The sequence below is a fragment of the Pongo pygmaeus genome, chromosome 10, assembly GCF_028885625.2.
Source record: "Pongo pygmaeus isolate AG05252 chromosome 10, NHGRI_mPonPyg2-v2.0_pri, whole genome shotgun sequence".
Classification (NCBI taxonomy): domain Eukaryota; kingdom Metazoa; phylum Chordata; class Mammalia; order Primates; family Hominidae; genus Pongo; species Pongo pygmaeus.
This window is the reverse complement of record NC_072383.2, coordinates 86,269,273-86,297,158: the sequence shown is the minus strand read 5'-3', so window position 1 is coordinate 86,297,158 and position 27,886 is coordinate 86,269,273. Positions and strand designations below refer to the sequence as shown.

General features: G+C 35.3%; 1 protein-coding gene across 11 annotated transcripts in view; it reads left to right on the top strand.

The window, feature by feature from the left end:
• C10H12orf50 (chromosome 10 C12orf50 homolog) overlaps positions 1-16,953 on the top strand; it is a 50,045-nt gene extending 33,092 nt beyond the window's left edge. For 3 of the 11 annotated variants that reach the window (XM_054442064.2, XM_054442062.2, XM_054442071.1), the window contains 9 exons: positions 1,141-1,218; positions 1,300-1,413; positions 3,041-3,151; positions 8,388-8,495; positions 9,798-9,914; positions 11,348-11,452; positions 11,711-11,914; positions 13,629-13,721; positions 16,571-16,953. In XM_054442064.2, coding sequence (XP_054298039.1) covers positions 1,141-1,218; positions 1,300-1,413; positions 3,041-3,151; positions 8,388-8,495; positions 9,798-9,914; positions 11,348-11,452; positions 11,711-11,914; positions 13,629-13,721; positions 16,571-16,596 — 956 coding nt within the window. In that variant the 3' untranslated portion in view covers positions 16,597-16,953. The remainder of the gene's footprint in view (positions 1-1,140; positions 1,219-1,299; positions 1,414-3,040; positions 3,152-8,387; positions 8,496-9,797; positions 9,915-11,347; positions 11,453-11,710; positions 11,915-13,628; positions 13,722-16,570) is intronic. The other 8 variants (XM_054442065.2, XM_054442068.1, XM_054442069.1 and 5 more) reach the window with 6 other exon arrangements.
• The last annotated feature ends 10,933 nt before the right edge of the window (positions 16,954-27,886 follow it).

The window sequence follows — 27,886 nt, the reverse complement described above, 5'->3', positions numbered from 1 at the left end:
TGCTTCATATACACCATGGAACACTATGCAGCCATAAAAAAGGATGAGTTCATGTCCTTTGCAGGGACATGGATAAAGCTGGAAACCATCATTCTCAGCAAACTAAACAAGAATGGAAAACCAAACACCACATGTTCTCACTCATAGGTGGGAGGTGAACAATGAGAACACATGGACACGGGGAGGGGAACATCACACACCAGGGCCTGTTGCGGGGTGGAGGGCCAGGGGAGGGATAACATTAGGAGTGATACCTAATGTAGATGACGGGTTGATGGGTGCAGCAAACCACCATGGCACATGTATACCTATGTAACAAACCTGCACATTCTGTACCTATATCCCAGAACTTAAAGTAAAATATATATACATAAAAATGTATATATATAGATATTTATATATCTACAGGTGCTTATAGAGATACTAATAAGCTATGTTTTTTATGTATGTTTCTAAAACATTGGTGCATAAGTGTATCTGTTTATCTATATATCTATTAATAATATATCAGTTTCATGTTTAATCCTGGAAGTTATAGAGATCTATGTAGTAGTTAATAATCTATAAATCACTGTCATCTGCATTATTCTAAGTCATCCTCACAAGAGTATGAACAGGCTTAGGACCCATGTCTTTGCATTTTAGTTCATCCTTTGCCTCCCATATCAACCCAGCACAGTGGTGCCAGAAAATGTGTATATACAAGATAAACATGAAGAAAATCTCTCAATCTGCCTTTGTGCTGGAATATGTCCTTCTATGGACTATGGGCCACCATAGTTTCGTGCTTTGGGAATACACTGAGCTATTTATTACTATTTCTGTGTGCTGCAGCTCCATGTCTCTCATGCCTACATCAACCTCGAAATAAACATACACCATCTCAGCATTGAATCTATACATTCAGCGTCTGATTTCAAAGTACATAATACATAGCCCTTTCTTTTCTCTTGACATTGTTTTCAACACTTAAAATGTAGCAATATGAAACATTTACTAGTATGTAAAATTATTGATTTTAGAAATATAAAAAAGTAATATATCCATGAAAACAGTATTTGGGGTTTTTGTTTCTGGTTCATAAATTTTCAGATTATTTGGCTTTGGGGCAATTTAATTTAAAAAATCTATATCCTATAGATGCTTCTAGTTTATGGACAAAGACTCCTGAAGAAATTGAAGAAAAAAGAGCAATAAAGGAGATGTGTTATAAATCTGGTAAGAAATCAAACATTTTTGTATTTTCTAATACTTGATGTGATAAATATACTAACCATTACTTTTCATATGGTTGATTAGGGGAATACTACAGATTTCATACTCCTCCAGATATTTTATCGTCAAAAAGCATGACCCCTACAGCAGAAAAAGAGTTAGAAAAGCCTTTGGAAAATGGCAGTGAATTGCAAGAAGGTAAGAAATGAAAAGGCAGCATTCATAGTGATCTATAAGAGATACTTGGTGTGATAGACTGAATCATTTAGTATGATGTACAGAAGAATAAAGTGATAAATAATACATCATAATTAAGCGCTAGAAGAAAGTGTTTGTATTGGATGACCCAAAGCTGCTATTAATGAGATTATGTTATCCTAGAGAGGTGGCAGAATGAATATACTTCATTAACAGGTAATGACACTACACACTCCATGGGGTAATCCTGTAAATAATTTGCTTTTACCATTTTATTTGTCTTTGAAATAAATCCCCCTGTGAAAGAGGTCTAGATTTTTCTTTCTGAAAAGAAAAGTAAGCCTAGCCCAAGAAGAACAAAAGAGAGATCACAGAACGACGCTAGTGGCAGAACAGAGATTATTCGGTCATTGAATGAAAGTCTTCTGTGGACCAGGCTATTTCAGGGGCCAAGCTGGAGGACAAATCGAAGGCTCTGTGTTTTTTGGTGCTTACCTTTGGAGAATCTGATTTACTGTGGATGAACATCTGCAAGATGTGCAAGTGTTTGTAGCGAACTATTCAAACATATGGCGGTAGGTGGCAGCAAGACATCATCAGATGGAGCAGAGTCCGCAAGACTTGGGAGCCATATAGGGAAGGACAGATTGCAAGCCTGGACTACTCAGAGGAGAAGAAACAAAAGGAAACAAAAACAAAAGAAGAAAACAAGTTAGCAATGAACATTAAAAATGGCAGATTATAAAGACAATTATATGTACTTTTGCTTTATATTATGCTTTTAAAGGCTTTTTATTTTTTAAATAGTTTCAGTCAATTCCTACATACCCTTCACCTAGATTTCCTTCAAACGTTATCATTTTACCACATTTGAATTTTCACTGTCTCTAAATACACACGTTGTTATTATAATCTTCTGAACTGTTTGAGAGAATAAGTTACAGAAATGATATCTCTTTGCTTTTACATAACTGTAGTATAAATATAAAAATCAGAAAATGACCACTGACACAATATCATTTGAAACCCTCTTTTCCCACACATTTTATCAATTATGCCATTAATTCCTTTATAGTAAAATAAATTTTTCCCCTGCTCTAGCTAGGATCCAATCCAGAATCACACATTGCATTAGGTTGTCATGTCTCTTTCATTCTGCTTTTAATAGTTTATTTTAGAAGAAAATTATCCAGAAATGCATGAGGAAAGCTGAGAGTATTATTTAATTATCAATGTAATTAGCATTTTGTAGTCAACAGTGACTCTAATACTTTTTATCTGTTTGTTCATGGCGAACAGATAAAATCAAAAGCAATATTACAAAATTCCTTATATGAGAAACATATCAAACTAAATATATTATGTATATACAATAGTGTTAGATTGCTTACAATTTTAATTGCCATTGAATAAATAATCCAAATAGACTATGTTTGCTTACTTCTTTGTTGACACTTACAGAATTTAAAGCTCATGTATTTATTAATTTATTGTTTATCAGATCACAGTGCAAACAATACTTGCATTAACTTTAAAGCTTTTTTACTTTCATCATGAATTCTATCATAAATTTCTTATTTAAGCATCTAATAATTTCTGGGGTGACTTTTTTTCTTCTTATTTCTAGGAGATAGTCTTACAGTTCCGACAAAACTTAGCCAATATGAAAGGCAAGGTGAAATAAAAACATCATTGCATGGGAAACCAAAGACTGACATTGCTGCTTTTGAAAATGGAGGTGAGTTAATTTATTACTGATTGACTCTGAATATATCACCATATAATAAATGAGTCTGAATTTTAGCTTTTACAACTAATTTTCTTTTTTTGTCCATGTCATGTTTAACACAAGAGGTTGGAGGTATATCACAAAATCAGTTGCTTTCAGAGACCAAAATCTCTGCCAAATTCCTTGTGTGAATTTGTGTTCAGTGTGTAAGACATTCCATTTTCCATATTTCAATGAGAAACCTGTGTGTGTGTGCGTGTGTGTCTGTGTGTAGGCTCAACTCCAGACTATAATGAATTCAGGTGTTATGTATGTGCTGTAATATACTATAACAGGGCTATAAATGAAGGAGGCACTTAATAAATCATTTGATTAAGTCTACTTTTTATTTATTTATTTATTTATTAGATGAAAGTCTCACTCTGTCACCTAGGCTGGAGTGCAGTGGCACAATCTCGGCTCACTGCAACATCCGTCTCCCGGGTTCAAGCGATTCTCCTGCCTCAGCCTCCTAAGTAGCCGGCACTACAGGTGTGTGCCACCACACCCGGCTAATTTTTGTGTTTTTAGTAGAGACATGGTTTCACCATGTTGGTCAGGCTGGTCTCAAACTCCTGATCTCAGGTGATCCGCCCGCCTTGGCCTCCCAAAGTGCTGGGATTACAGTCGTGAGCCACCGAACCTAGTGGACTTAAAGTCTACTTTAAAGGAGCTATATTCAAATATATATCATTTGTCATCACATTCTAACTGTGTATTATAGCTTAGATATCTTGGAACTGCTTTTTAGCATAAACATGTTGGAAAATCTGTCTTTTGATTGAAAATTCCAATCGTTTGTTTTGAAAATATATAGAGACTTTGTGGGGAGGTTGAAAGGTGTGGCTGGTGGGAACAATATGTGTGAAAGGTAGGAAGGAGGTTGAGAGCAGGTATCAATAAGTACCAGTATCTCTTAGGCATATTGGTGATACTTTCTGCTGTCCTGGTGTCAGCCATTTTCTTCTGTGTGCCCCCCACCGCCTTTTTTTTTTGGAGCTAAAGTAATTTGATTATTTTTTCTCCTTTCTTATATCTGCAGCAGTTTTAGTCTAGCTGTTTTAGTCTAGCTGTAATTGTTTGGTTGCCTTGAAGCAATAAGTTTTAGCTACAAATTAGAAACACTGGCAGTTTCTCCCACCGGAGTTCACACTGTCTGTATAACCTATATAAGTGGGATCCACTTAACCCGAGCAGTTCTAACTGAACAGTTTGTTGAAATATCATTAAATCAGATAGCCTTTTTGGTTAATAAAAGGTTATTTTTAGCCATTGATAAACTAATTGTTTCATATAAAAATAAACTTTCCTTCACGTTGTAACATTAATAATATATTTCCTACTTTGTTGGGAGTTAGAAAATGTGAGAATGTCATTATACTGTCATTAGCCTATCTAATATTAATAATATTGTTAGAGTAATGAACTAGTTGAAAAACCATACTAAAAGAATATTTTAAAAATTCCATTATCTGGTATACTAAGTTCCGGTATAGTCAAGCTTATTGATTTTCCAGGCATCATAACGTTCTCTGTGTCACTAGATAAAATAATCTTCCTCATATGTGTATATGATAGATATATCTAAACATATTTAGGCTCCTGCATTCATAAGACATCTTTGAAATGAAGATGATCAAAACTGAAATTATAATTAATGAATTAGTATTCATTTCAAGAAAAATACTTGAGGCATTGTCTTGTCTTAATATTATTTTAATGTGTTATTACACTTTAATAAAGTTCACAGATCTGAAGTGAATAGCTTGTTGAAATTTTACTTGTGTATGTATCAATATAACCATATTTATGGTACTCCAGATGGCTCCTTCTCTCCAAGTCAATAGTCTTCTCCCAGTGGTAACCACTACTCTGGTCGCTATTACTATAGGCTAATTTTGCATTTTTTGACCTTTATAGAAGTGGAAATATACAGTTTGAACTCTTTTAGTTTGGATTCTTTTACTTAATGCTCTTTGTATTAGACTGATCCATGCTGTTGATTGTAGCAGTAAATATCTTTTTCTTACTTTGCTGTAAATATCTGTAAATATCTATAGATAGATATATACCACACACATACACACATATCTACATGTAAGACATATACTGTATATGTGTATATATATATATAAAAACAAACTTGGGCATTTCTCTATGTATATAGTATATATATACACACAGTTGATACACACACAAACACACACACAATTGATTCCTGTTATTCCTGGTTGCTATGTTCTATAAAGTTGACATGAACACTGAATTAGCAAACACTGAACCATTGCTCCTCGGGGAACTATGTACACGCACACATATACATACATCTCACACAGATTATAATCTTAAATCATAGAAATTACTCATCCTGGTATATTCTGTTTTCCTTATTTTACAAAAGAGAAAACAAAGTTCAGAAGTCTTAAGTGACTCTCTTGAGGTTGCCCCACTAACAAACCTCAGAACTGGGATTCAAACCCCTTCCACCTCTCCCCAGAGCCAGAGCTTCTTCCACTGTGCTGTGCTGCCCTCTCCTGTCTCCAGCCATTCTTTGGTCATCTCTGTATGAACTGAAATGAGAATGCTGAGCATTGCCATTGTTAGACCTCAGCTAGGAATGTGCGGGTCCAGCAACTCAAAATTTTCACCACTCTGCATACGTTTGCAAACAACAAACAAACATAAAAACAATGCATGAAAGCACCATGAGTATTGATATTGGGATTTGACGGACAATATTTCCAGTTGGGACTATTATTAACATTCTTGTACATGTCTTCTAAAGGCCATATGCACACCTTTTCTTTGAGATTAGCTTGCTCTGTATCCTTACTCACAATTAGTGTTTTCAGTCCTTTAACTTTAGCCTTTCCTGTGGGTGGCTAGTGGTACATCGTTGTAGTTTTAATTTGTATTTCCTTGATGACTCATAATGTTAACACCTTTTCATAAACTTATTGGCCATTTTGACTTTCTCTTTTGTCTGGTGCATTTTTAAGTTTTTAGCCCATTTAAATTTTTTTTTCTTATTGATTTCTCTAGATAAATCTGGATACTTTCTGACAACCTACTGTCCTGTTCACTAATTCTCTTCCTCTCTGCTCTTTAATCCGTGTTTTAAATTCTAAATTTCTATTTGACCTCCTTATTGACTTTCTACTTAAATTCTCCATCAGTTTTCTATTTTGATAATGTTCTTGTTATTTTTTGCAACTTCCTGTTTGATTACACTTGGGTATCTTTCATTTCCCTCAGGTTTTTGCTCAATTGTCCTGTCTTACTATGCCTTCTAATATTTTATTTGATGCTGAACAATATGGATAAAAATTGCATAGTTATTAATGATGTTATTTCTCCACAGAGAAACTTTTCTCCTGGCAGGCAGCTAGACTATCAGCAGACCACCTTGATTCTGTGAAGGACTAGCTTTGGGCTTTATTAGGGATGATGCCGTAGATGATACATTATTTTTCCTTTCTTTGGAGGTAGAGTCCTTATTCCTCAGATAAGACCCTTACCCCTAAAACATTGCTTTACTGGGTTATCAACTGAGACATGGGATGTTCACCAAGATACCTCTACTCTGGCAAAGCTTGAATGCCAAATTTTACCTCCCAAGCAGTATGTAGATGCTGAAATCTCTGACCAGTTTTTAGCCTCCCAGATGCTGTTTTTGCTTATTTCCTAGGGTTCCACACTGTACCTGAAAAGTATGGGAGTCAGATAAAAATTTAAAGGGAGTTTTATGCCTATTTCAGAGGAACTTCTTTGTTGTTCTTCCTTTTTCATTCCCCCCTCAATTTCAAGCCAATTAGACAGTCCCAGACTTTCAGCTCTTTCTTTCTCACCTCCTTGGTTTCGCTTTCTGCTTGTTATTTCCTTACATGATGAATTAGACGTGCTTTCAAGGAAAAATCTGTAGTAAGTGTGGAGGGTAACTCCTTCAGGGAAAAAAGCCAGGGTGAATGTGAACATACAATTGACTTTGTGTCCTTCCATTGCTCTCAGGCATTGCAGTCACATGCGTTGGGTTGTTTTCCAATCAGTTTGTTTTGGTATTTTATAGTTGTTTTTGGGATGAAAGTTATTCTAATAAAAGCCATTTTGGTCGTGGTAGAAACCAAAAATCTTTTTGAAATTTTTATCACTGCTTTTGTGTAAGCTCCTTGAGGCTAGGAACTGTATATAATCAATCACTATAGATAAATCTCTGTAGTAGAATGCCTTGCACATTATGTGCACTCAGTAAATACTTGTAGAATAAAGGATGATATGTTCAAATGCATTGAATGACTGGGTGAATGTAGACATGTTTATAAAATTTACAGTTAACTGGAGATTAATTTGTTGGAACAATGAGCCAAATCTTACAGGGTAACTTCAAGCAATGATAAACATACATTCTTACATTTAGGTACAAAACATTAAATAGTGGCTTTTCTTTAAGTTGGGAAAAACCCAATGTGATGGCGTTTTTGAGGGGAAAATAGAGTGAGTTTTTTTGGCCACAATGTTTTACAATTTAGGCATGTGTTTTCACTACCAAATAGCGATGGTAAAGTCACATTGGATTATTAGAGGCAGTATAGAAAGATAGTTAAATGTGATTTAAAGTACTCAGTAAAGGGTCAGATTCCTAGAAAATTACTCCATGAATGGCAAGTATTATTTTACTAGTTCTGCTGATTTCTCCACAGCTTAGTTCCCATTTGGGTGTCATTTTAAAATAACGTTATTTGAAACAAATACGTTAAGAAAAGATAACGTATGGTGAAGAATTTCGGAATTTTGTATGCAACGTTTAAAGCAACTATGGATATTTATCCTGGAAAATAGAAGTCCTTGGGGAAATATGGAAACTGCTTTAATATATCTGAAGATGTTATATGGAAGATAAATTACATTTACTCTGAGTATCTCTAAAGGGTGGGACTAAAGATTATTATACATTAAGGAAAACTTTGTTGACTGAATTTTCTTGCAATTATCTATATGTAAGTTTACATACTGCATATTCATATACATATATATTAATACTCATGTATTAATCTAAGCATATAAATGTATGGAGATGGAGATGGTATCACTGAGAGGTGTCCAAAGAAAGGTGAACAAAAGGGGTATTGTAGAAAATGTTCCTGTATTGAAAGCTAGTTTGTGTGACTTTCTGCCACTGTTGCCCACTGACAGTAAGGTTTTGTCATAGGAGGTGACTGTTATGTTCCACAGAGGGTCATATTTCTTGGAGTCGATGAAAGTGAAGCTTTAACTGAAGAGAAAGAAATCACCGTATCAAAATGTTCAAATACTAAAGGTAATGAATTATTATATAATTTTGATTCATTTGTAATTTGGCTAGACAAGTTAAAGATGAGCTTGCTTGTTATAAAAACCAATATAAGAGGAATGGTAATAAATCAAAATATACACTGAATAGGAGTCAAGAGCTCTAAGGTTCCAGTCCTGGCTCTGTCCCTAATTGTATGACCATTTTTTTAGTTTTCTTACCTGAACAATAGCCTGTTGGATTGTATAATTTCTAGTATTGCGAGTTCTAAAGTTACTGGCTCTCTTAAAAGGCAATACCAAGTCCTTTAATTTATAATATCAGTATAAATGAATTTTGTTAGAAAACATTGTTTGTGAACATTATGAAGAGTTTAATCTCAAAAAGACTTTTGTATTTTATAATTGTTGCTAACACTAGTCTGTGAATAATCAAGAGATATGATAAAATACATCCTCTATATTTTTACACTGCCCTTAACTGTACTTAAAATCCACCAGCTGGCATCTCTCTGCTGAGTGCCTCTCAGTTGCAGACTAAAAGTACAGCTGTCCTGTAATTAGGGGGCTTCACATACTTTCAATCAAAATGTAAACCATTTTATCTACCATCTCTACCATTAAATATTCTCAAGCATAGGAAAGGTTGCCTGTGATCAAATTATTTTTGTGGAAAATTGTAAATCTTTCTCTCATTTTCTCACTCAGAGATGGAAAGGTTTTCCCCAGTCCATCAAAGAAACTCTTAAAGCTATACTAATATGGTAGCCACCAGCTATATATGACTCTTTAAATTTAAGTTAAAGCTGAATAAAATAAAAAATTCAGTTTTTCATTGGCACTAGCCACATTCCATGTGCTCAATAGTCACAGGAGGCTAGTGGCTGCCATATTGAACAGCACAGATTTAGAACATTTTCATCACTGTGGAAAGCCCTACTAAAGAGTCCTGCTCCAAAGCATATAGCAAGTTAAAGTTGTTACATTTGAAATACTTTCAGAACCCCAATTTAAATGGGACCATTCAATGTAAAAATGTAAAACCTTTTAAATCTTTTGTATGGAGATAGTAAAAATACTGCCACGATTTTTTATTTGCATATTGAAAATGATGGCTATAGTTTCTGAGTTTTGTTTTGTTACTCATGACATTTTGAAATCCACATGGTAACTAGGGAATGTTAATGATGCTTTTCTCACAATTCATAAATATATACTTTATTTTAAAGAGATGTTCCCATTATGTAATGTTTGAATAGTGAAATAACAACTGAAATGCTTTTTTTTAAAACTAATATTGACATTTTATTTTCTTAATTTGCTTTAAAAGATAACAAGGACAGTCCTCATCCAAAGCGTTCCCTAACTACCCGACTAGTACCTACAATGCATGTATTAAATGCTACTGAGAATATCAGTATGAAGTGCAGAGAGGACCCCTCTTCAAGTGAGACATTAGCTCTATCACTTTTTGGCCTTAGATATATTTGTCTTACAATGGATTTGTTTTGCTTATTTAAAATAGAATTTTAAAAAAGAAAGAAAAAAGGTTTAAAAATTATTCAGAACTAAGAATTAAAGACACAATGTCCTCTACTAACTCTGACAATGAGCTATGATGTAGGTCCTAGTAAATTATATGCTCTCCCACTAGTTTAATTTTGGTATTAAAATGAATAATACACTACCTTTTTGGAAGATTCACTAGCATAACATTTTAAATTGCACCCATAGTGGAATAATACATTGGCAGCTTTTTATTATATTTTGGATTATTTTTTATTTGTTTGCCTTCTTGACAGTCAGTTCAGTGAGCTACTTCTCTTGATACAGTTAAGACTTGTGAATCTTCCTGATCCCTTCCCTTCTTCCTTCTGTTCCTTGTTTTATTTATTGAACCCCTATAATATTCTTGGATCGCAGCCTGGCACTGATGGGAATACTTGTGATTTGCCCTCAGGAAGCCGAGTTTAGTGGCACTTGTTAAAAATATGGATTCCAAATCCTTGCACTGGGAGCTTGGGAGTGGATCAGGGGCATGATGTTTGAGGAGGAGACAGTGAATCAGAGCTTTACTGAGGGCTTAAAGCTTAAGCTGAAAGTTAGGGCACAGAAAGATTAATTAGTTTACTGTAGAGAACTGATGTAGTCTACACTGTACACTTGATGTTCAATTTCTCTGTGCAGCAGTCACTTGTGAATTTTCAGGAGCCTTGCACAGTGAAGTAACAGAATGCCCCCTCTACAAAATTGTTTTAAGATTCTCTGGAGATATGTACCATAGAAATTCCTGAAAAATTGAGAATACATGTAAAATATTGATGTAAAAACATACAAATACAAAGTGAAAAATTTAATATTCTTAGAACTTATAAATTCTGATTGCTCAATCTTGACCAAACTATCTGTATACCCAACTTAAGAGCTTAAAATAATAAGGTAAAGTTCCCTGAAAGTATTTTACATTAATCCAACTTCTTAAGAAGTAGTAGTTTTGGCTAAAAAAGTACAAAAAGATTCATGTTGAAAATAAGAGTTCTAAAACTACTTAACAATAGCATTATAATGAGATTTATAATTATATTTTGAATACAATTTTATGTTCCTTTAAAAGAATCCACACATTCCTTTGGAGGAAAGTGTTTTTCTTTGAGGAAAGCTACTTATTGAAAGTTATTTCATCAGTCTATTTCCAAGATAGATTTTTTTAGCACTTAAAAATAAATCACCTTTTGTTCTAAAAAGTAAAGTATTAGGATGTTGCATTTATTTTTTCCTCTTGCTTGACATGTGAATGCACAGATATGTAATTATCACCTACAGTAATTTCAGAGATGAAAGCATCTTTTAAAAAATTGTAAAATTTGTATCTTTTCTAAGTGAATGATGTCCAGCCAGTGAAGAAGCCTCATTTTAAAGGTGTGAAAAAAAGGAAATGGATTTATGATGAACCAAAGAACTTTCCTAACTCTGGAATGCGGAGAGGTAACGTGTCTATATATTTGATATTTCTAAATTGTAATTTTAAAAGAGATTAAATATCAGATATCTTCTACCTGAAAAACAAATTACTGTCATGTGACGTAAATGTTACTTTAGGGGTCAACTCAACTTCTCTAAACTTAATTATTTTGGCTTCTATTGGCTTCCATTATGCTATGCAGTATTTACAGTGCAATATGTTATTTATGGGTGTGAAACCAGCCTGTTTTATTCCTCACTCCCTCCCACCTTTCTTTACAGCAGTACAGGCCCCAAGACCCCAAAATAAAATGAGTTATCACCGCAGTAATAAAAATCGAAATGCTGAGAATGCATCCTATATCCACGTTCAAAGAGATGCTGTCAGGACTGTCGCGTTGAATGCACCTTCCCGCAGCAGGCCCATGCATGGGTCCTACAATAAAGTCCATGTTAACAAGGAACCCAAACCCAGCCTCAGTCCAGGTGAGGTCCTTTGTTGATGTGGTTTACTCTTGTCTGTGGTTCGCATTCCCATGGAATTTCCTGACAGCTTGGCTAATCTTCACTACTACCTACTCCCCTCTTCTTTTCCCTGGCCATCACCACCGTAGAAACTAGTGAGAGGATTTCTTCCATGTGCAGTCCTGCACATGATTTAAAGGATATGGAAGAAAACTCATGTTGTGTGCAGATGACTTCAGATCGCACCTCCCTAGAGTTTTTTTCTCAGAGCACTGCACTTCGTTCCTCCAGGACAGCTTCATGTCACTCTGGAGGATTGTTTTTGAATGGCTGATATTTTCTTGTTCCACTAACTGCATTGTTCAATTTTCACTGTCAGGCTAGTGCCTTGACTTTTCTGTAGGCCTTCATGATTATTTTCTGAAAGGGTTGGTTTGGGGATTAACTGCCATATTTTTGACAACCTCTCATCTCTCTCACCATGGATAGATTGCTTCTAAATCATTTCATCATGTAATAGGCAAAGTCATAGTATATGTCAGGAAGTACAAGGTTACAGGGGAGAAGAGAACCAAATCTCTTTATCTCTTTTTCTTCCTATGTCTCAGATGGATTTTGTTCTTTTGAAGTTGGGTTTCAGTTCTCTAAACTTAATAAAATGCTGCTCAATTCTATATGATTTCATGTTTGTATTCTAAGTTCATGGTTTAGTTAGTGGAGTTCTGAATATTTTGAACTTATGGAAACATAAGACTATATCTTTCTTAGTTTCTTTCATAATTTAATAAATTTTTTAAAAAGTTTATGGGGACACAGTAGGTATATATATTTCTTTTACAATTTAAATATACATTAGCTTATTTCAATTATTTTTCCTTTTGCTTTAAAATAGAATGATACATGGATGTGTATTTGTAAATAAGGATATTAGGTGAAACTTGCTTTTAATTTTATTTATTACTATTATCTTATTTATTGATATTGTTATTGTTATTATTGTTTTACTGCAACTGGATGGCTGTGAAGAATACAATGAATACTAGAAGCATTGCCAATGTCTAGGTTTGTGTGAAGGTGCCAGAACTCATACTCTATATTGCTTTTGCACCATTAGTGCAAATGTCAACACAAGAGAAATGCAAATTATTGGTATTACGGATCATGCTTTGAGAACACAGCTGCATAGTAATACTTGACAACACAAATATAACATTGTTAGATAGTAGTAGAAATGTAGATATGTCAGAGAAAAATAAGTATTTAAGGACCAGGTGAGGATATAAATGCTTTGACTATCTGGGGCAGTGAGTTTGCTATTGCATCATGCCAATTACTGCGACCATGGAAGTCACTTCATGGAAGGACATGGGACTTGGGCTGTACCTCATAGTTTCACAGTTTTTAAATAAAAGCTCTAATAAACATTAGCAGAACTTATGCAAAACTATGATGAAGTGATGCAGTGAAAATTTTTATTACATTTAGATATCATACTCTCCTGTAGCTTACCCTTATTTTAAGCATTGAATAGCCAATTAAGAATCTGTAACCATGCTCACTTATAACTTAAATGGTCTTAATAAACTCACTTGTATCCCTGATGCCTTAGTTTTGAAATGGTAAAATGAATTACTTAGAGAATAGCTTAACCCCTGAGATGTTTATAACTTTGAAGCACCCTTGGAATATGATTTTAAAGTTATAAAATATTTAATTCTGGATTTTTTTCCCTCAGACAAATATATGTCAACATCATATAATGATTCAGCCTGGCGAAAACGAATTCCTTTTTCAAAAACATATTCAAAAAGTGAAAAGATATATCCAGGTAACTATTTATAAGTGGTTTTAGTGTATCATGCAATTCTGAAAATGAACAAGTTTTTAAGTGCAAGGAGTATTTTAGAAAACCTGAAGATAAATAAAAATTTCAAGATATACATGCACACTTAATTACTTGGAGTTTAGTAGGTATCTTGCCTACTAGTAATTTAATTTTACTGTTTTACTGTGTTCCTCTTTGCCTATTTTTATGTGTTACCCAAAAACGTTTTTATACAGTTCTTTCCTGGGCAACAAACAGTAATTGCAGCAATCAGGTAATATGTTAAGATGCATTTTTTTTTTTTTTTTTTTGCTGTGCTGCGAAGCAAATATGTAAAACTGTATTTTAACACAAGACATTAAAGCTTTGCTATATCTACCATAAGACAAATATTGGTATAGGCTGACAGGACATCCAAGGTGAAATTTCTCAGCCAGTAAGTTCTGAAGGACTGTGGTCTCCTCCTTGTGGAACTCTGTGCTCTGGGAGACTGGGGTTCCTTGGAACCTCCTCAGGGTAGAGGTTTGTTGTATCCCTGACCTCAGGTTTTTCTTTTGCTAAACAGCTTGGTGTCTTTTCCCAGACTGTCCTGGGCTGGTTCAGTAGGTTTGGAAATCTACATGGGATAAAATCCTTTCGATTACTTCTCAGACAACTGAACATTTCAGAAAAAGTTCCAGTTAGGGAACTCCTACTGACTACAACTGTGACTCAAGGCACAGATGTGTGTTATATGTTTATATACTGGGGATAACTGTTTTCCATTTTTCCCCCATCTTTCCCAAATCATACTGTGCTGCAAGAGAACCCTGCTGCAGTGCTATTTAATTGATTATACTTTCTCTTAAATTTGTGTGAATTTTCACGTGTGATAGCACTGAATTTGGGGGGTGGGGAAAGAGGTGAAGAGTTGATGAAAATCCTGGGTGAAACTTGAAATTGTTGAGCTCTATAGCCTTTTCTCCTATGGTCCTCTTATGGGTGAAGTGATATTTGGAGTATTAAGAGATGTGCTCCTCCCTTATCCCTGTCTTAATGACTTCTCTTGTCTTTCAGTAGCCTTCTCCCCTCCCGTACCAGATAGTTAAATATGAATTACAGATGACATTTAGGAAAGGAAGGGTCACTTCAGCACATAATACATGTACCATCTATGTCTAGCACTGAATCTATGCATTGAGGTACGGCTGTGTTGCAGTTCCCAGATGCAATCTAGGGAGAAAAGCTTTGAAGAGAAATTTTTCACTGTTATCTGGGTTAGGGGGAAGACAAGCCATGTCTAATATAAGAGGACTGGAGACAGCTTCTTGAGATTTTCCAAGTGCTAAGGCTTCGTGGGAGGGCATCTCACATTCCTGTGAGCCTCAAGTGGGAGAGAGTTCACGGGAGAGAGGACCAGTGGGTCCAGATGAAGTCTTCTGGCTGGGATTAAAAGGATAAGCACCAGAAAGAGGCTTTGTTGAGCCATATTGGGGTGGGTCAGTATTTAGCTCTAATCTTGACAGATTGCTTCTGTCAGAGAGCCGAGGAGAAACTGAGCCGGCATCCACTGACCAAATCCTTGTTAACTAAACTATGGTCTGAGGACTAGCTGCAATGACATCACCTGGGAGCTTTTTTAAAACGCAGAATCTCCATTTCAGACCTGCTGAATCAGAATCTGCATTTTAACAACATTCCCAGGTGATTAAGATACACATTAAATTTCGAGAAACCTTAGACTGGGTATCTAGGCCACCATTAAAGAAAAATAAGAGCCCAGCACAGGACCCACCCATGTCAGGACTGTTGAAATTATATTCTCTTACTAGCTCTCTCACAACCACAACCATTCTCTCCTGTTCCAATTCCAGAAATTAGAATCAGTAGCAGGGAGGTGGGGTACAGAGAAAACCCTGAGAAAAAATTTTATATCTGAATGTGACTGAAATGTAAAAGTGAGATGCCTAATAAATCACTGAATTGGACTAAATTTACATGCAGAGGAAGAATGAGGACTTAAGAAATTAGATTTTATAATGAAATAGTTTGTTTTCTTATTTTCTTTTGATTGGGAAATGCATAACCTCACAATGCTTATCCTTCCCAATTGTTGTCATCGCCAGAATAGGAAGAGAAAGATTAGCTTATGTTTCTTCCTGCACATATTCCTGCTAGGTCACAGAGTAGCATTTTCAACATTTCCCAGTGGACAGATGGACTGCTGGAGGAAAGGAGGCAGAAAACACAAGCTGCCATGAGTCTGTTCCTCTAGGGCACTGGCAGCCAGGGCCACAGAAGTGTAAACGGACAGGAGAAGCCTTTTGGAAAAGTGTTGTTGGATACTGTGGGGATAATGCAATAATAGAGGAGAATGCACATGTCTGTGGGTATTAGGGGCAGAAGCTGAAGGCAACTGGAGATGTCATTCTCATTGGTGACCTTCTCTTGAGAATGCACATGTCTGTGGGTATTAGGGGCAGAAGCTGAAGGCAACTGGAGATGTCATTCTCATTGGTAACCTTCTCTTGAGGCCACATGTCCTTTGTAATAGGGATATTGCTGGTGCGAGTGAAGGTGCTTGTCTCCATATGATGGAGCCTTCGTTCTGTTCATTCTGCATGTCCCATAGCACAGCCTTATATACGGTGTCACTTCCATTCTTTTCCACCCCTCCATCCAAATGCAAAACATAGTAAGAATCAAAAAGAAGTGGACTATTTGAAAGGCATTTTGAAAATTTATAAATTAAAACAATAAGATTAGTTTTTCTTTGCCTTTAGATTTATGGCAAGTAATTAGCAAAAGAAGAACAAAATATCAGTGCACTAAACAAGAAAATAATTGAAATATTTTGTGTATTTTATTATTAGAGCCAAGAAGAAATGGGAGCAAGTAAACCTGGAGGTTGAGAGAGAGAAAAATGAGAAAAAAGTGCCAGACATCATCTGATTTACAATCAAAAATGAAAATTCAAATAATGAGATACTCAAGTACTCCATGCTATATAATGGATAGCCAAAGATGATAAAAATGCAAATTCTGAAAATAAGATGCAGGAAGTACATTGTGCTCTTTCAAAACTGATAAAAATGCAAATTACCCACATCTGCCGGGGTATTTATGTAGGTCTGGAATTCATTCCGTGCATTACTACAAGCATTTTAATAAAATTTAAAAGTTTGACAATTAAAATCATTCTTTAATTGTAAACCAAGTTAGATTGCACAGATTGAGAAGTAAAATTGTGCCTTTGATTTCTGTTTTGCAATATTCTTTATGGAAGAAACCTCACTTCTTATTTCTTTACCTGGATTTTAAGCTGGGCCCTCAGCAATGATAACATGTAAAATGTAAATACATTGAATGAAGTTTCAGCGTTACAGTTTGGTGATGAATATGTTAGAGGAATTCCAATAGAAATACACTTTAATGCGTGGTTGAAAGAGATAAAGATTGGTTTATTATTCAGGGCAGTTGTTGAACAATGTTTTAATTGGCAGCTACAAAATCTGTCTGCTGAGGTTTGCTAGATTCAAACCGAAAAATAAACATTTTCCTACCATGAAAATAAAAATTATATGATTATATTGGAGAAAAGGACATGTTTAAGAAAAAAGTAAATTAATAACATGGTGTTCCAAATGTCTTAGTGATATTTTAAGGCATTAGTAACTCCAGAAGCATAAATATTTACAAGTGAAAGAGAGACATCATTTGAAAGCTAATTTTGATTTCTTTTTGCCCTCTTTAGAATTGTGTTTTGAATAGTACTTTTAAATTTAATTTTTAAAATTTTCATCAAAATGAACCACCCACAGTGACTGAAACAAAAAAAAATTTATTCTTTAAATTGAAAAACATGTTTGAAAGCAATATAAGTAACTAACATTTAAAATGATGTAACATTTAAAATGATGTTTTTGTAAGTGTAGTATTTATACTTCTGAGTTTATTAAAGCTTAGAAATTCACTAAGACTTTGGGATATCTCATATTTATATTTGCATGAATTTTGTGGTTATTATACCATCTTTTTCAATATTTATTGGGGGGAATCAGGCTTCTTAGAAATATTTTATTTTACAGCATCTTTATAATATGTGGAGTAATAAAGCCTAGGTTTTGGCTTCTAATGGTGCTCTGTGTACACACTTTCAAGAAAATGGGGATATAGTCATTTATTTTTTAACAAGGGAGCAGATAGAAATGAAAACTATGGGCTGGGTGCAGCGGCTTATGCCTGTAATCAGAGCACTTTGGGAGGCCGAGGCAGGTGGATGGCTTGAGCTCAAGAGTTTGAGGCCAGCCTTGGAAACATGGTGAAACCCCATCTCTACCAAAAATACAAAAATTAGCTGGGTGTGTTGGTGCACACCTGTGGCCCTAGCTACTCGGGAGGCTGGGGTGGGAGGATCATTTCAGCCAGAGGTTGCAGTGAGCCAAGATTGTGCCGCTATACTCCTGCCTAGGTGACAGACTGAGACCCTGTCTCAAAAAACAAAATAAATAAATAAATAAATAAATAAATAAATGAAAACTGTGCCAGCAAAATATCTTTGTGAGACAGATTTGAGAGGGATGTAAGAAAATAGCTGAGTTGACAGGCTGTCTAGATTGAAGCTGATGGGAGACATAATTCCATTTAATGAACAGATCTCTGTCCTTCTAAAACTTCAACTAGTTATGAAGAGGAAAAGTTCTAGGAAGATAATCCAAAAGACCTTCCTGAAGTACAAATTCTTAGTGTGTATCTTTATTGTATATTAAATGCTGAAGAATCAATGGGGAATGAGAAAAATCTGAAGGAAGTCCTGAACGTGATTGTACACATGTTGTTCCTGAATAAATGGAAATGTTCATTATGGTAAGCTTTGTCTAAAGGAACACATAGATGACAGCATTAGCCAACCGTGTTTCTATATGCGTGATTTAGGAAAAAGGCAATTGGTTTAAATGGGGGTAAACTACAAACCAGGGAGGAAGAAGGTAGCAAGCCCCAAAATAAGAATATATAGGAGACAACCAAATAAGTGAACAACCAAAAAATTAGTTAGCAAAAACCTATTCTTGCTGATTCCTGAACATGCGAATAGTGCATTTAAAGTTAAGTTTCACAATGCCAGTGGGTGGATAATTGCTTTTGTGTCACATCTAAAAGCTTTTGACACATTTCACCAGTGTTCCATGACTCTACTCTTCAACATGCAGCATTGATAAAAATGATAATAAAGTAGCATCTATTAAATGCTTAGTATATTAATTGGCTAAGACTGCTGTAACAAAGTACCGCAAATTGAGTGTCTTAAGCAACAGTTCTGAAGGCTAGAAGTCTGAAATCAAGTTGTTAGCAGGGTTGTTCTTTTCTGAGGGCTGTGAGGGGAGGATCTATTCCAGGCCTCTCTCCTTGGCTTGTAGATTGCTGTCTTTTCCCTGTGTCTTTTCACATGATCATCCCTCTATATATGTCTCTGTGTCCAAATTTCCCCTTGTCATAGAGGCACCAGTATATTGTATTAGGGCCCATCCTAATGACCCCATTTGAACTTGTCTCTGTAAAGACCCTGTCTCCAAATGTCACATTCTTAGGTAACAAGGATTAGAACTTCAACATATGAGTTTTGAGGGGGACATAGTTTTGAGTAGATCTTAGACAAATTCACTGTTAACTTTCCAGTCTCCCTATGCCTTTAAATCCTTTCATCTACAGTAACAAAGCAGATCTGGCATTTCTATCTCATTCACTCTTGGCCATGTTTTGGGCCCATGTTTAAGCCAACAAATCAAACAGAACTCTTTCTTTCTTTCTATCTTTTTCTTTTTTTAAAATTTGATACAGCATCTTGCTCTGTCACTCAGGCTAGAATGCAGTGGCAGGTTCATGGCTCATTGCAGCCTTGGCCTTCTGGACTCAAGTGATTCTCCCACCTACACCTCCTGAGTAGCTGGGGCTACAGACATGTGCCACCACACCTGGCTAATTTTGGTATTTTCTGTAGAGACAGGTTTTCAACATGTTGTCCAAGCTGGTCTTGAACTTCTGGGCTCAAGAAATCTACCCACCTTGTCCTCCCAGACTGCTGGGATGACAGGGATGGGCCACAATGCCCAGCCAATTAGAGTTCCTTATAACTCCCCAAGCTGCCACATTAAATGCAGAATCTTTGCACAATGGGTCTATGTCAATAAATTTGTTTTGGTCCAACTTTATTTTCTTTCTATCACTAATCACCACCTTTAGTATCCATTCTCAGACATATTCCCTGTATTTCAATTTGTATAAATTAGAAACCTCAAGTAGTTCTTTTGGAGTGTAGCATACTTCCTCATGGATCACACTTTGCACCTCATCTTTAGGGTGCTGAGTCTAGTTATAGGTCTAGTATCAAAGAAAGATGGTGGGGTGGATCTTGAGGGGAATTAGCATCTTTTAAGGCAACTGTCAGGGTTAATCTCGGGGTGGAGAGGTTGCTTCTACTGGGAGCGGAGCTACTATTTTTAATGGTGAAGAAGACTCAGAACATCCCCATCTTTATCAGAGTCTTGCTAAATATCTCTATTTCAACTTTCAGGATCACAGTCCTTCCCAATCAATGTCCTCACTAGTTGACACCCCCTGCAAGCCTGGGAATTCTATTTGCATTGTAAGTTAGCCACTTGCAAGAGGAAATCCTGAGTTTGGTTTTCAGCAATTTCAGCCTTGTGGCTACAGGAAATAACACTCTCTTTTCAGGGTAGGCATGTAACTTTCGGGTCATTTATGGAATGGAAATGACCTGAACTGGAAATTCAAATCCTTGAGCTAATCTTTTTCTTTCTCCACTGTCTTCAGGGGTACTAGGGGCAAGCAGCAAAGCTCATTATACTTGTTAGTTTGACAAAAATATTCAAAGGTATCGTAAACATGTCAACAGATCCTTGCCTCTTATAAGTGGTTGATTAGGAGTTTTCAGTGGTGATATTTTGCCTATTTCTATTGCCACATCATGTCATGAACTAGTACTCTTCTTTCTACAACTGGAAATAGAGTTATTAGTGTGTTTAATCAGATTATAGAGACAATTCCAGAAACCCTAGAACCGATTCAGAAAACTCATCCTTAGGATTATACTCCTCTAGAACTACACTTGGTACGAAAATCTGTATTAGTCAGCATTATCCAGAGAAATGCAACCTATAGGATGTGTGTACATGTATAGGAAGAAATTCACTTTAAGAAAGTGGCTTGTGCGATTGTGAAGGCTTAGTGAGTCTAAAATCTCATGGGGAAGGCCAACAGGCTGGAGAATCAGAAGATAGTTGCAGTTAAGTTCTGAAGGCAGTCTGCTGGAAACTTCCTTCTTGCTGGGGAGAAGTCAAGTCTTTTATTCTAATCAGGCCTTCAACTGACTGGTTGAGGCCTACCCACATTATGGAAGGTGGGCTGCTTTACTCAAAGCCCACCAATTTAAATGTAAATCACATCCCAAATCACCCTCACAGAAACATCCAGAATAATGTTTGACTAAATATATGGGCATCATGGCTCAGGCAAGTTGGCACATAAAATTAACCATCACATTGGACCTGGATAATCCAGGGTATTTTCACTATATAAGGGCAGGTGGTTAGCAAACTTAGTTTCCCCTTGCCAAATAACCTAATATATCCACACGTTCTGGGATCAGGATGTGGACATCTTTGGGGAGCCATTTTTTTCTGCCTAACACGACTACCTTTCATATGCGTAATAAAAAATAGTTGTTACTATGTAGCAGAAACTATACGACATCAAATAACTCACTAAAAATTTAAATCTCCTCTTCACCTAAACAAACAATGAGATAGGAAGAAGCCACCCTGGGCCACCCTGGGCTAGAGATGTCAATCTTGGAGCCATCATGGTAAGTTTCCTCATCAAGGTTTCTTCCCCATTACCTTCCCTTTTTGCTTCTGTAAGAGTAGTGTAGATATGCTGTTTATCTTCCTGTCTGTTCCTCAAGCACACATCAAAATATACAACTTGTGAATATTACATTTAATTTTGAGTTTTCTGGCAACCAAGACAAGAAAGAAAACATAGTTATATCAGAAAATTATACTAATGCTCCATAAAAGCCTTTTTTAATAGTACTACTTTTGAAATGAAACGCATTTTGTGTAGACCTAACTGAAATTCATTCAATACATGTTAAAAGAGCACCTTTGAGATCAAGCCTTCGGCTACATGTTACAGATACAAAGATAAATCAGGTCTTTCTCTCTAAATGCTTCTAATATAATGAGTGATGCAAACAAGTGATTTAAGCATTTATATGATGTACTGTGTGCCATAGTGGAAGTATAGAATAGGTGCTATGGGACTATAAGAGAAGGCATGTTTCACAGATATTTCACCTGACAGTCTTGCTTGGCATTTTGTGGTTTGCAAGATTTCTTAAACATTTTCTTGCTGCTAGCATTCCTGTATATGAGGAGTTGTGTCGACTTATAGTCCTGCATGTGGTGGTGGCCTGTCCGGACACTGGGACTACTGTGGGATAAAAGAGGAATTGTTAAATTTTAAGGAGCACTTCCTTTCTGCTTTAAAACAGAGAACTTGTGCTCATGTGTTCCTCAGAGAAATGTTGCTAAGAACATTAGTTTTAGAGTGAACTTTTCTACTTGGACACCCACCTGCATTCCATTATGTGATTATACTATGCATAGTGATTAGCTTATTTATTCTCCCATTAGTCTACAAGTGTTTTCAAGAAAAGAACAATTTCTTTCCCTCTTTATATTTCTCCTACCTGACATATAATTGATACTTAATATTTTTTGAGTGATCTAATACCTGTCACTGAAGTTTCTTTTCCTTGGATCAACCAGAACAGTCATTAAAAATGTGGATAATTGCCATGAACCTTGTGTTTTGAGTGACTCGCACTGGCTAAGAACGCCTCAGGGCCGTGGAGACATGTTCCTCCTTCTAGGGCATGCTCTAGAACCAGGGATGCTGGATTCCTCTGTTGTAATTACCCTGAGGTCATTTGCAGTGATATATGAGCCTCTCCCCCAAAATGGTGCTTCAAAGGGTAAACCTTGCTATCAGATGGGTGGAGAAGGAGAAACTGTTTGCAGGATGTTGAAGGAGGTAGAGAATGTGGGCTGTTCTGTCCATACATGTGCACAGAGTCTCTTGAGCCTTGGGACATATTATAGCAGGGAATGGGGAGAGAAACAGGATGCAATTCATCCCAGGAGCCTGAGGCTTTTCATGTTTTACTTCCTAGAGTAGAACTCTGACTTGTCCCAGGATTCTAAATATACACCTGGTTTTCTATAACATTATGTGGGTATATTTGGTAGCTTTACTTATAACTTTAAAATATTTAGGTATATGGTATATAAGTCTTCATATCTACTCTTGCCTGAGGCTCTGCAAATAATCCACTTAGCACACACAGGCAAAAGAGCAACATTTTCTGTCTAATTATCATTTTTTTCCTGTCAGTTCTGTAACACTTGCAATTTTCACATGGATTGTTTCTTGTTTCTTTTATTATGCAAACCATGGACAGAAAGAGAAAGACTGGCTGTAACAAGAGTCTGGCTTTTTGCCAGGGACTTGTCATCATAGCAAAGAAGCTAGGCTGAGCAGAGAGGCTGTGTTAATTACATTTCTAGAGTATTTCAGATGGAGAATGGACCACGCAAACATATAATTTCTAAATAATTTCTATTTTTTATTCTATACATCCCAGGTAATTTATGGGGTTGTTGTTAAATGAAACTGTTGTAGTTATTAAGGAAGCCTGGGGCAAAACCGTTAGGTCTGTGTACCATTCGGCTAAAAGTAATGCATACCATTGTTCTTTGCTATTAACTAGAGAGTGATTTGGACAAGTGATTCAAACATGTTCAGTCTATAATCTCTAATATTGAAAATCTATAGAAAAATAGGCTTAAGATCTACAATAAATTTGTAAATTATACCTAGGGACAGTATAAGATTATCTTAAGTGATTATTTTTTCCTCAATAATTTCCATGCTACTTTCCTCTTACCACATTACTATTTGTTGTAAAAATAAGGTCTGTCTCTCTCTCTGTCTCTCACACACACACATACACACACAGACACTCACTCACACACACACAGAGAGAGAGATAGATAGAATTTAGTGCCTGGCACGTAGTAACTAACTACTACCTGGTAACTTGTAGATGATATGAAAAAAATAGCTATAAATAATGAAAATATGAGGCTTCAGTTTCCAGTAATATGGTAAACTATATATTCAGAGATTTTTTTTCTTGAACAACACACCCAAATATGTTATATTTAGAAACAAAACAATATGAAACAAAAGCATTTTTTCCAGTGTATATCAGAACAGTTTGGGGAGAAAACAGATTGCCTCAGAGGCTAGAATGACAAACAGAGAATCCAGAAGAGTAAGGAAGAATTAGAGCTGGTGTTTGTCCTCAGGTATTTGTACGTCTCTGCCATAGATTTTGAACTTCAATGGTCCATGAATAGGGTAATAAGAGACAAAGTCTAGGGCATGACCAGACTTGGGGGTAGGATTGCAAACCCCACAAAATGCCAGGACCCATTAATGGTGAACTACAAAGGAGGGAAGTAGAAAATGAATCCTTACTTTGCAGACAGAGGCAGTATTAGTATATATGTTCTTCTCCTAGCATTTCTAAAGATTTTAACTTTTTCAGGTGAATTTTGAGCTTAATTCACATGATCAGGATGTCCTAACCAACTTCAAGCCTAAAATGTAGTATAAAGTGTTCTGAAATTGATTGTGCCTCCAAGTACCTGGATGAAGCAAAGTTAAATAATTTGTAGTCTCTGGCTTCTAATCTTAGGCCTCAAGGAATCACAAAAGATAAAGTTCCAAATAACATAAATGTATAACCCACCCCCCAGTATTAAACATGTAGAAATAGCCATTGAGTCAAGAGTAGCAACAAATGACAGAATCAGACCCGCAAAAAGTAATTAAAGGGTAAAGAATGCATTGAAAACATAAAGAATTGATAAAAGGCTATTAACATTGGCCAGAAATATTTGAAAAGAAACCATATAGAACATTTAAAAGTGAAAATAAAATAGTAGGAATAACATACATGTGATAATAAAAGATTGGGTAAAAAGATTAGACATGCTGCTGAAGAGAGTACATGTTGAAGAATATATTTGAATAAATTTGCCATCATGTATCACAGACTAAAAATGGAAAATACAAAAGAAAGGTAAAGAGAGATGGAGAATGGAGTAAGAGTATCAACCTGTATCTTCCAGATAAGACAATAGAGAAAACGGGAGAGATACGATAAAGAAAATGGTTGTAAAAATTGTTGAAAAACACCATCTTCAGACATAGGAAGCCTGCTGGATCAAAAAATAAAAAGGAAACCCTCACCTCTACTCTCCATCTTTAAACTGCAGTACATCAAAAATATCATCTTCAGCAGAGAGAAAAGAGTTTAACTACAAAGAAAGAAATATTATGCTGATATTTAAACTCTCAAGAGCAACAGAGCCAGACAGTAATGGAATAATCAATGCACTTAAATAAAATAATTAGCAATCTAGAAAAATGTCCAGTCATTTTTCAAGAATTTGATAGAAATTAAAACCTGTTAGAAAAATCCAAACTGAGATTTTTTTTCCCCCAAATCGAAATCTAAAGTTACTTCTGAATTATATTCTTCTGGAAAAAGAAAAGTGATTTACAAAAATAATCTGAGAGGCATAGGGAATGGTTACCAATGAATGTAACATGTGGTTTAATTTAACAAAACAATAATTGTATAAAGCAACAATAATACTTTCTAATTTGTAAGTTAAAAAAAAACAAGGTAGAATTAAAATCTCAGACCATTTACATACAAGTTATAACAATGGGTGACCAGAGTTAAGTCAACTTGAGTTCTTTGTATAGTTGAACATGCAAGGTTGTGTGGATTGTGCTGTGTGCATTCAAGGGGAAATAGATCATAATCAAACACAGTGTGCTACCTGTGTAACTATACACAGTGAGCCTGAAGGGGTAAGATATAATCTTGATGTTGTTAAATTTACCATGCATGCCAAAATTTATGGGATAACTGCAAGAAAACAGAAGTCATATCATATTGCTGCTAAATTGGTAGAAAGAATAAAATAGAATAAAAAAGAAATAAAAAATAAAGAAAAAGTTGTATAAAAAGCACAAAATAAAGTAGCAAAAATAAAATGTATTAGTAGCCGTCATGTAACTGGGGCAAATTCTAATAGATAAATATTTTTATATCCAGCAGTATGATATTCAAAAGAGACCCACATAAAACTTCAAAACACAGAATGTTTGACAGAAAAGTGATAGAAAAATATATATTGATTAATACTAATGAAAAAAGCTAATATTGCTGTATTAATGTAATGTAAAAGATCATTATGACCAAAAAAAATGACTAGACTAGGAACATAAAAGTTTGTTCATCAAGCACAAACAATGCTGTTTATATGTACCTAACAATAAGTTTAAACATACATAAAAATAGAAATGGACAGAACTATAAGTAGATATTAACCTTTCCCCATTATCATAGTGAAAGACTTAAAGCACCACACTCAGCAACTGATTGATCAACTACACAATAAATAAGGATATAAAAGATTTCAACCAATTAGAAAGCTTGACCTAATAATACATAGACTACTGTTGTAAGCAGAATTCTAAGATGTTCCCCAGGCTTCCTGCTCCCACTCATGGTATACATGACCTGTAAAGCCCCCAGGACTGTGAATATGATGGAATACCTTTCCCATGATTAAATTCTGATATATAGCACATTTGACTTTAAGAAAGGGATATTACCCTTTTAGTGGATATAATCTAATCAAATAGGCCTTTAAGAGGTTCTCAGTTTTTATCCTGAAGAATGAAACTATCATCACGAAAGGGAAACAGTGCAAGGGAAATTCTGTTGCTGGCTTTGAAGATGGAAGAGGCCACATGGCAAGTAATGTAGGTGATATTTCAGAGCTAAGAGTGGCATCCAGTTGACAGCCAACAAAAAAAAAATGGAGACTTCAGTCCTACAACAACAAGAATTGAATTCAGTCAACAATAAGAATGAACGTGGAAGCAGATTCTTCCCTAAATTCTCCAGAAATTAATGCAAGTGTGCTAAGACACTGCTCAGACAATTTTGCCATACCATAGACCTCTGCCCAGAACCAGACTATGAGCTAAAAAATGAATTTTGTTTTAAGTAGGTAAGTTTATGGCAATCTGTTACACAGCAATAGCAAACTGTACAACTACTATGTTCAACAGCTGGAGAGCTTACATTTTTCAAAAACACAAATGGACCATTTATGAAAACTGACCACAAATTTGACCATAAAGCAAGTCTCGACAAATTTCAAAGAATTTTATTATATGCACAACATATTTTGTGACAATACAATTTTGTTAGAATCAACAAAAAATGAACAAAGATAGCCATTTATGTAATAATTAAAAGGCATATTTCTAAATAGTTTGTGAGTCAAAGAAGGAAGCAATAAAAATTAAAATATTTTTAGTAATCAATGTTAAAAGTTCTACATATCAAAATTTGTGGAATGCAGCTAACTAGCAACCTAGGAATATAAATAATCTCCCTTAAACTAATGAATGGCATCTCCCTTAAACTCTTAATCTCCTTTAAACTAATGAATGGCATCTATAAAATCCCAAAACAAATAATTGTGAATTCTAAAAAATTCCTTTAAGTTGAAGATAAAAACAATGGGGCTTACTATCAAGATGAGAAAGAAGTAATAAACCCTATAATAATTGGAATTAAGAAATGACATTGTTTTTAGGTGACATAATTTTCTATATGGAAATCCCCAAATATTTATGGACAAATTAGATCTATCAAGAATGATGAGCTAGTTCTGCATATAAGCTTGATATACAAAAGTCAATTGTATTTCTTATATACTAACATATATTTAGAACAAGTAACTTAGGCAAAAAAGAATACATTTATAAATGCAACAAAAATATAAGGCATTTAAGAATAAAACTAGCAAAAAAGTGCAAAAGTTTTGTGCAGAATCTATAAAACTTTAATGAAAGTTAACAAACAAATAAATGGAGTGCCATACCATGTTCATGGATAGACAGACACAATATATTAAAAATGTCAATTATCTGCGACTTGACTTATTCAA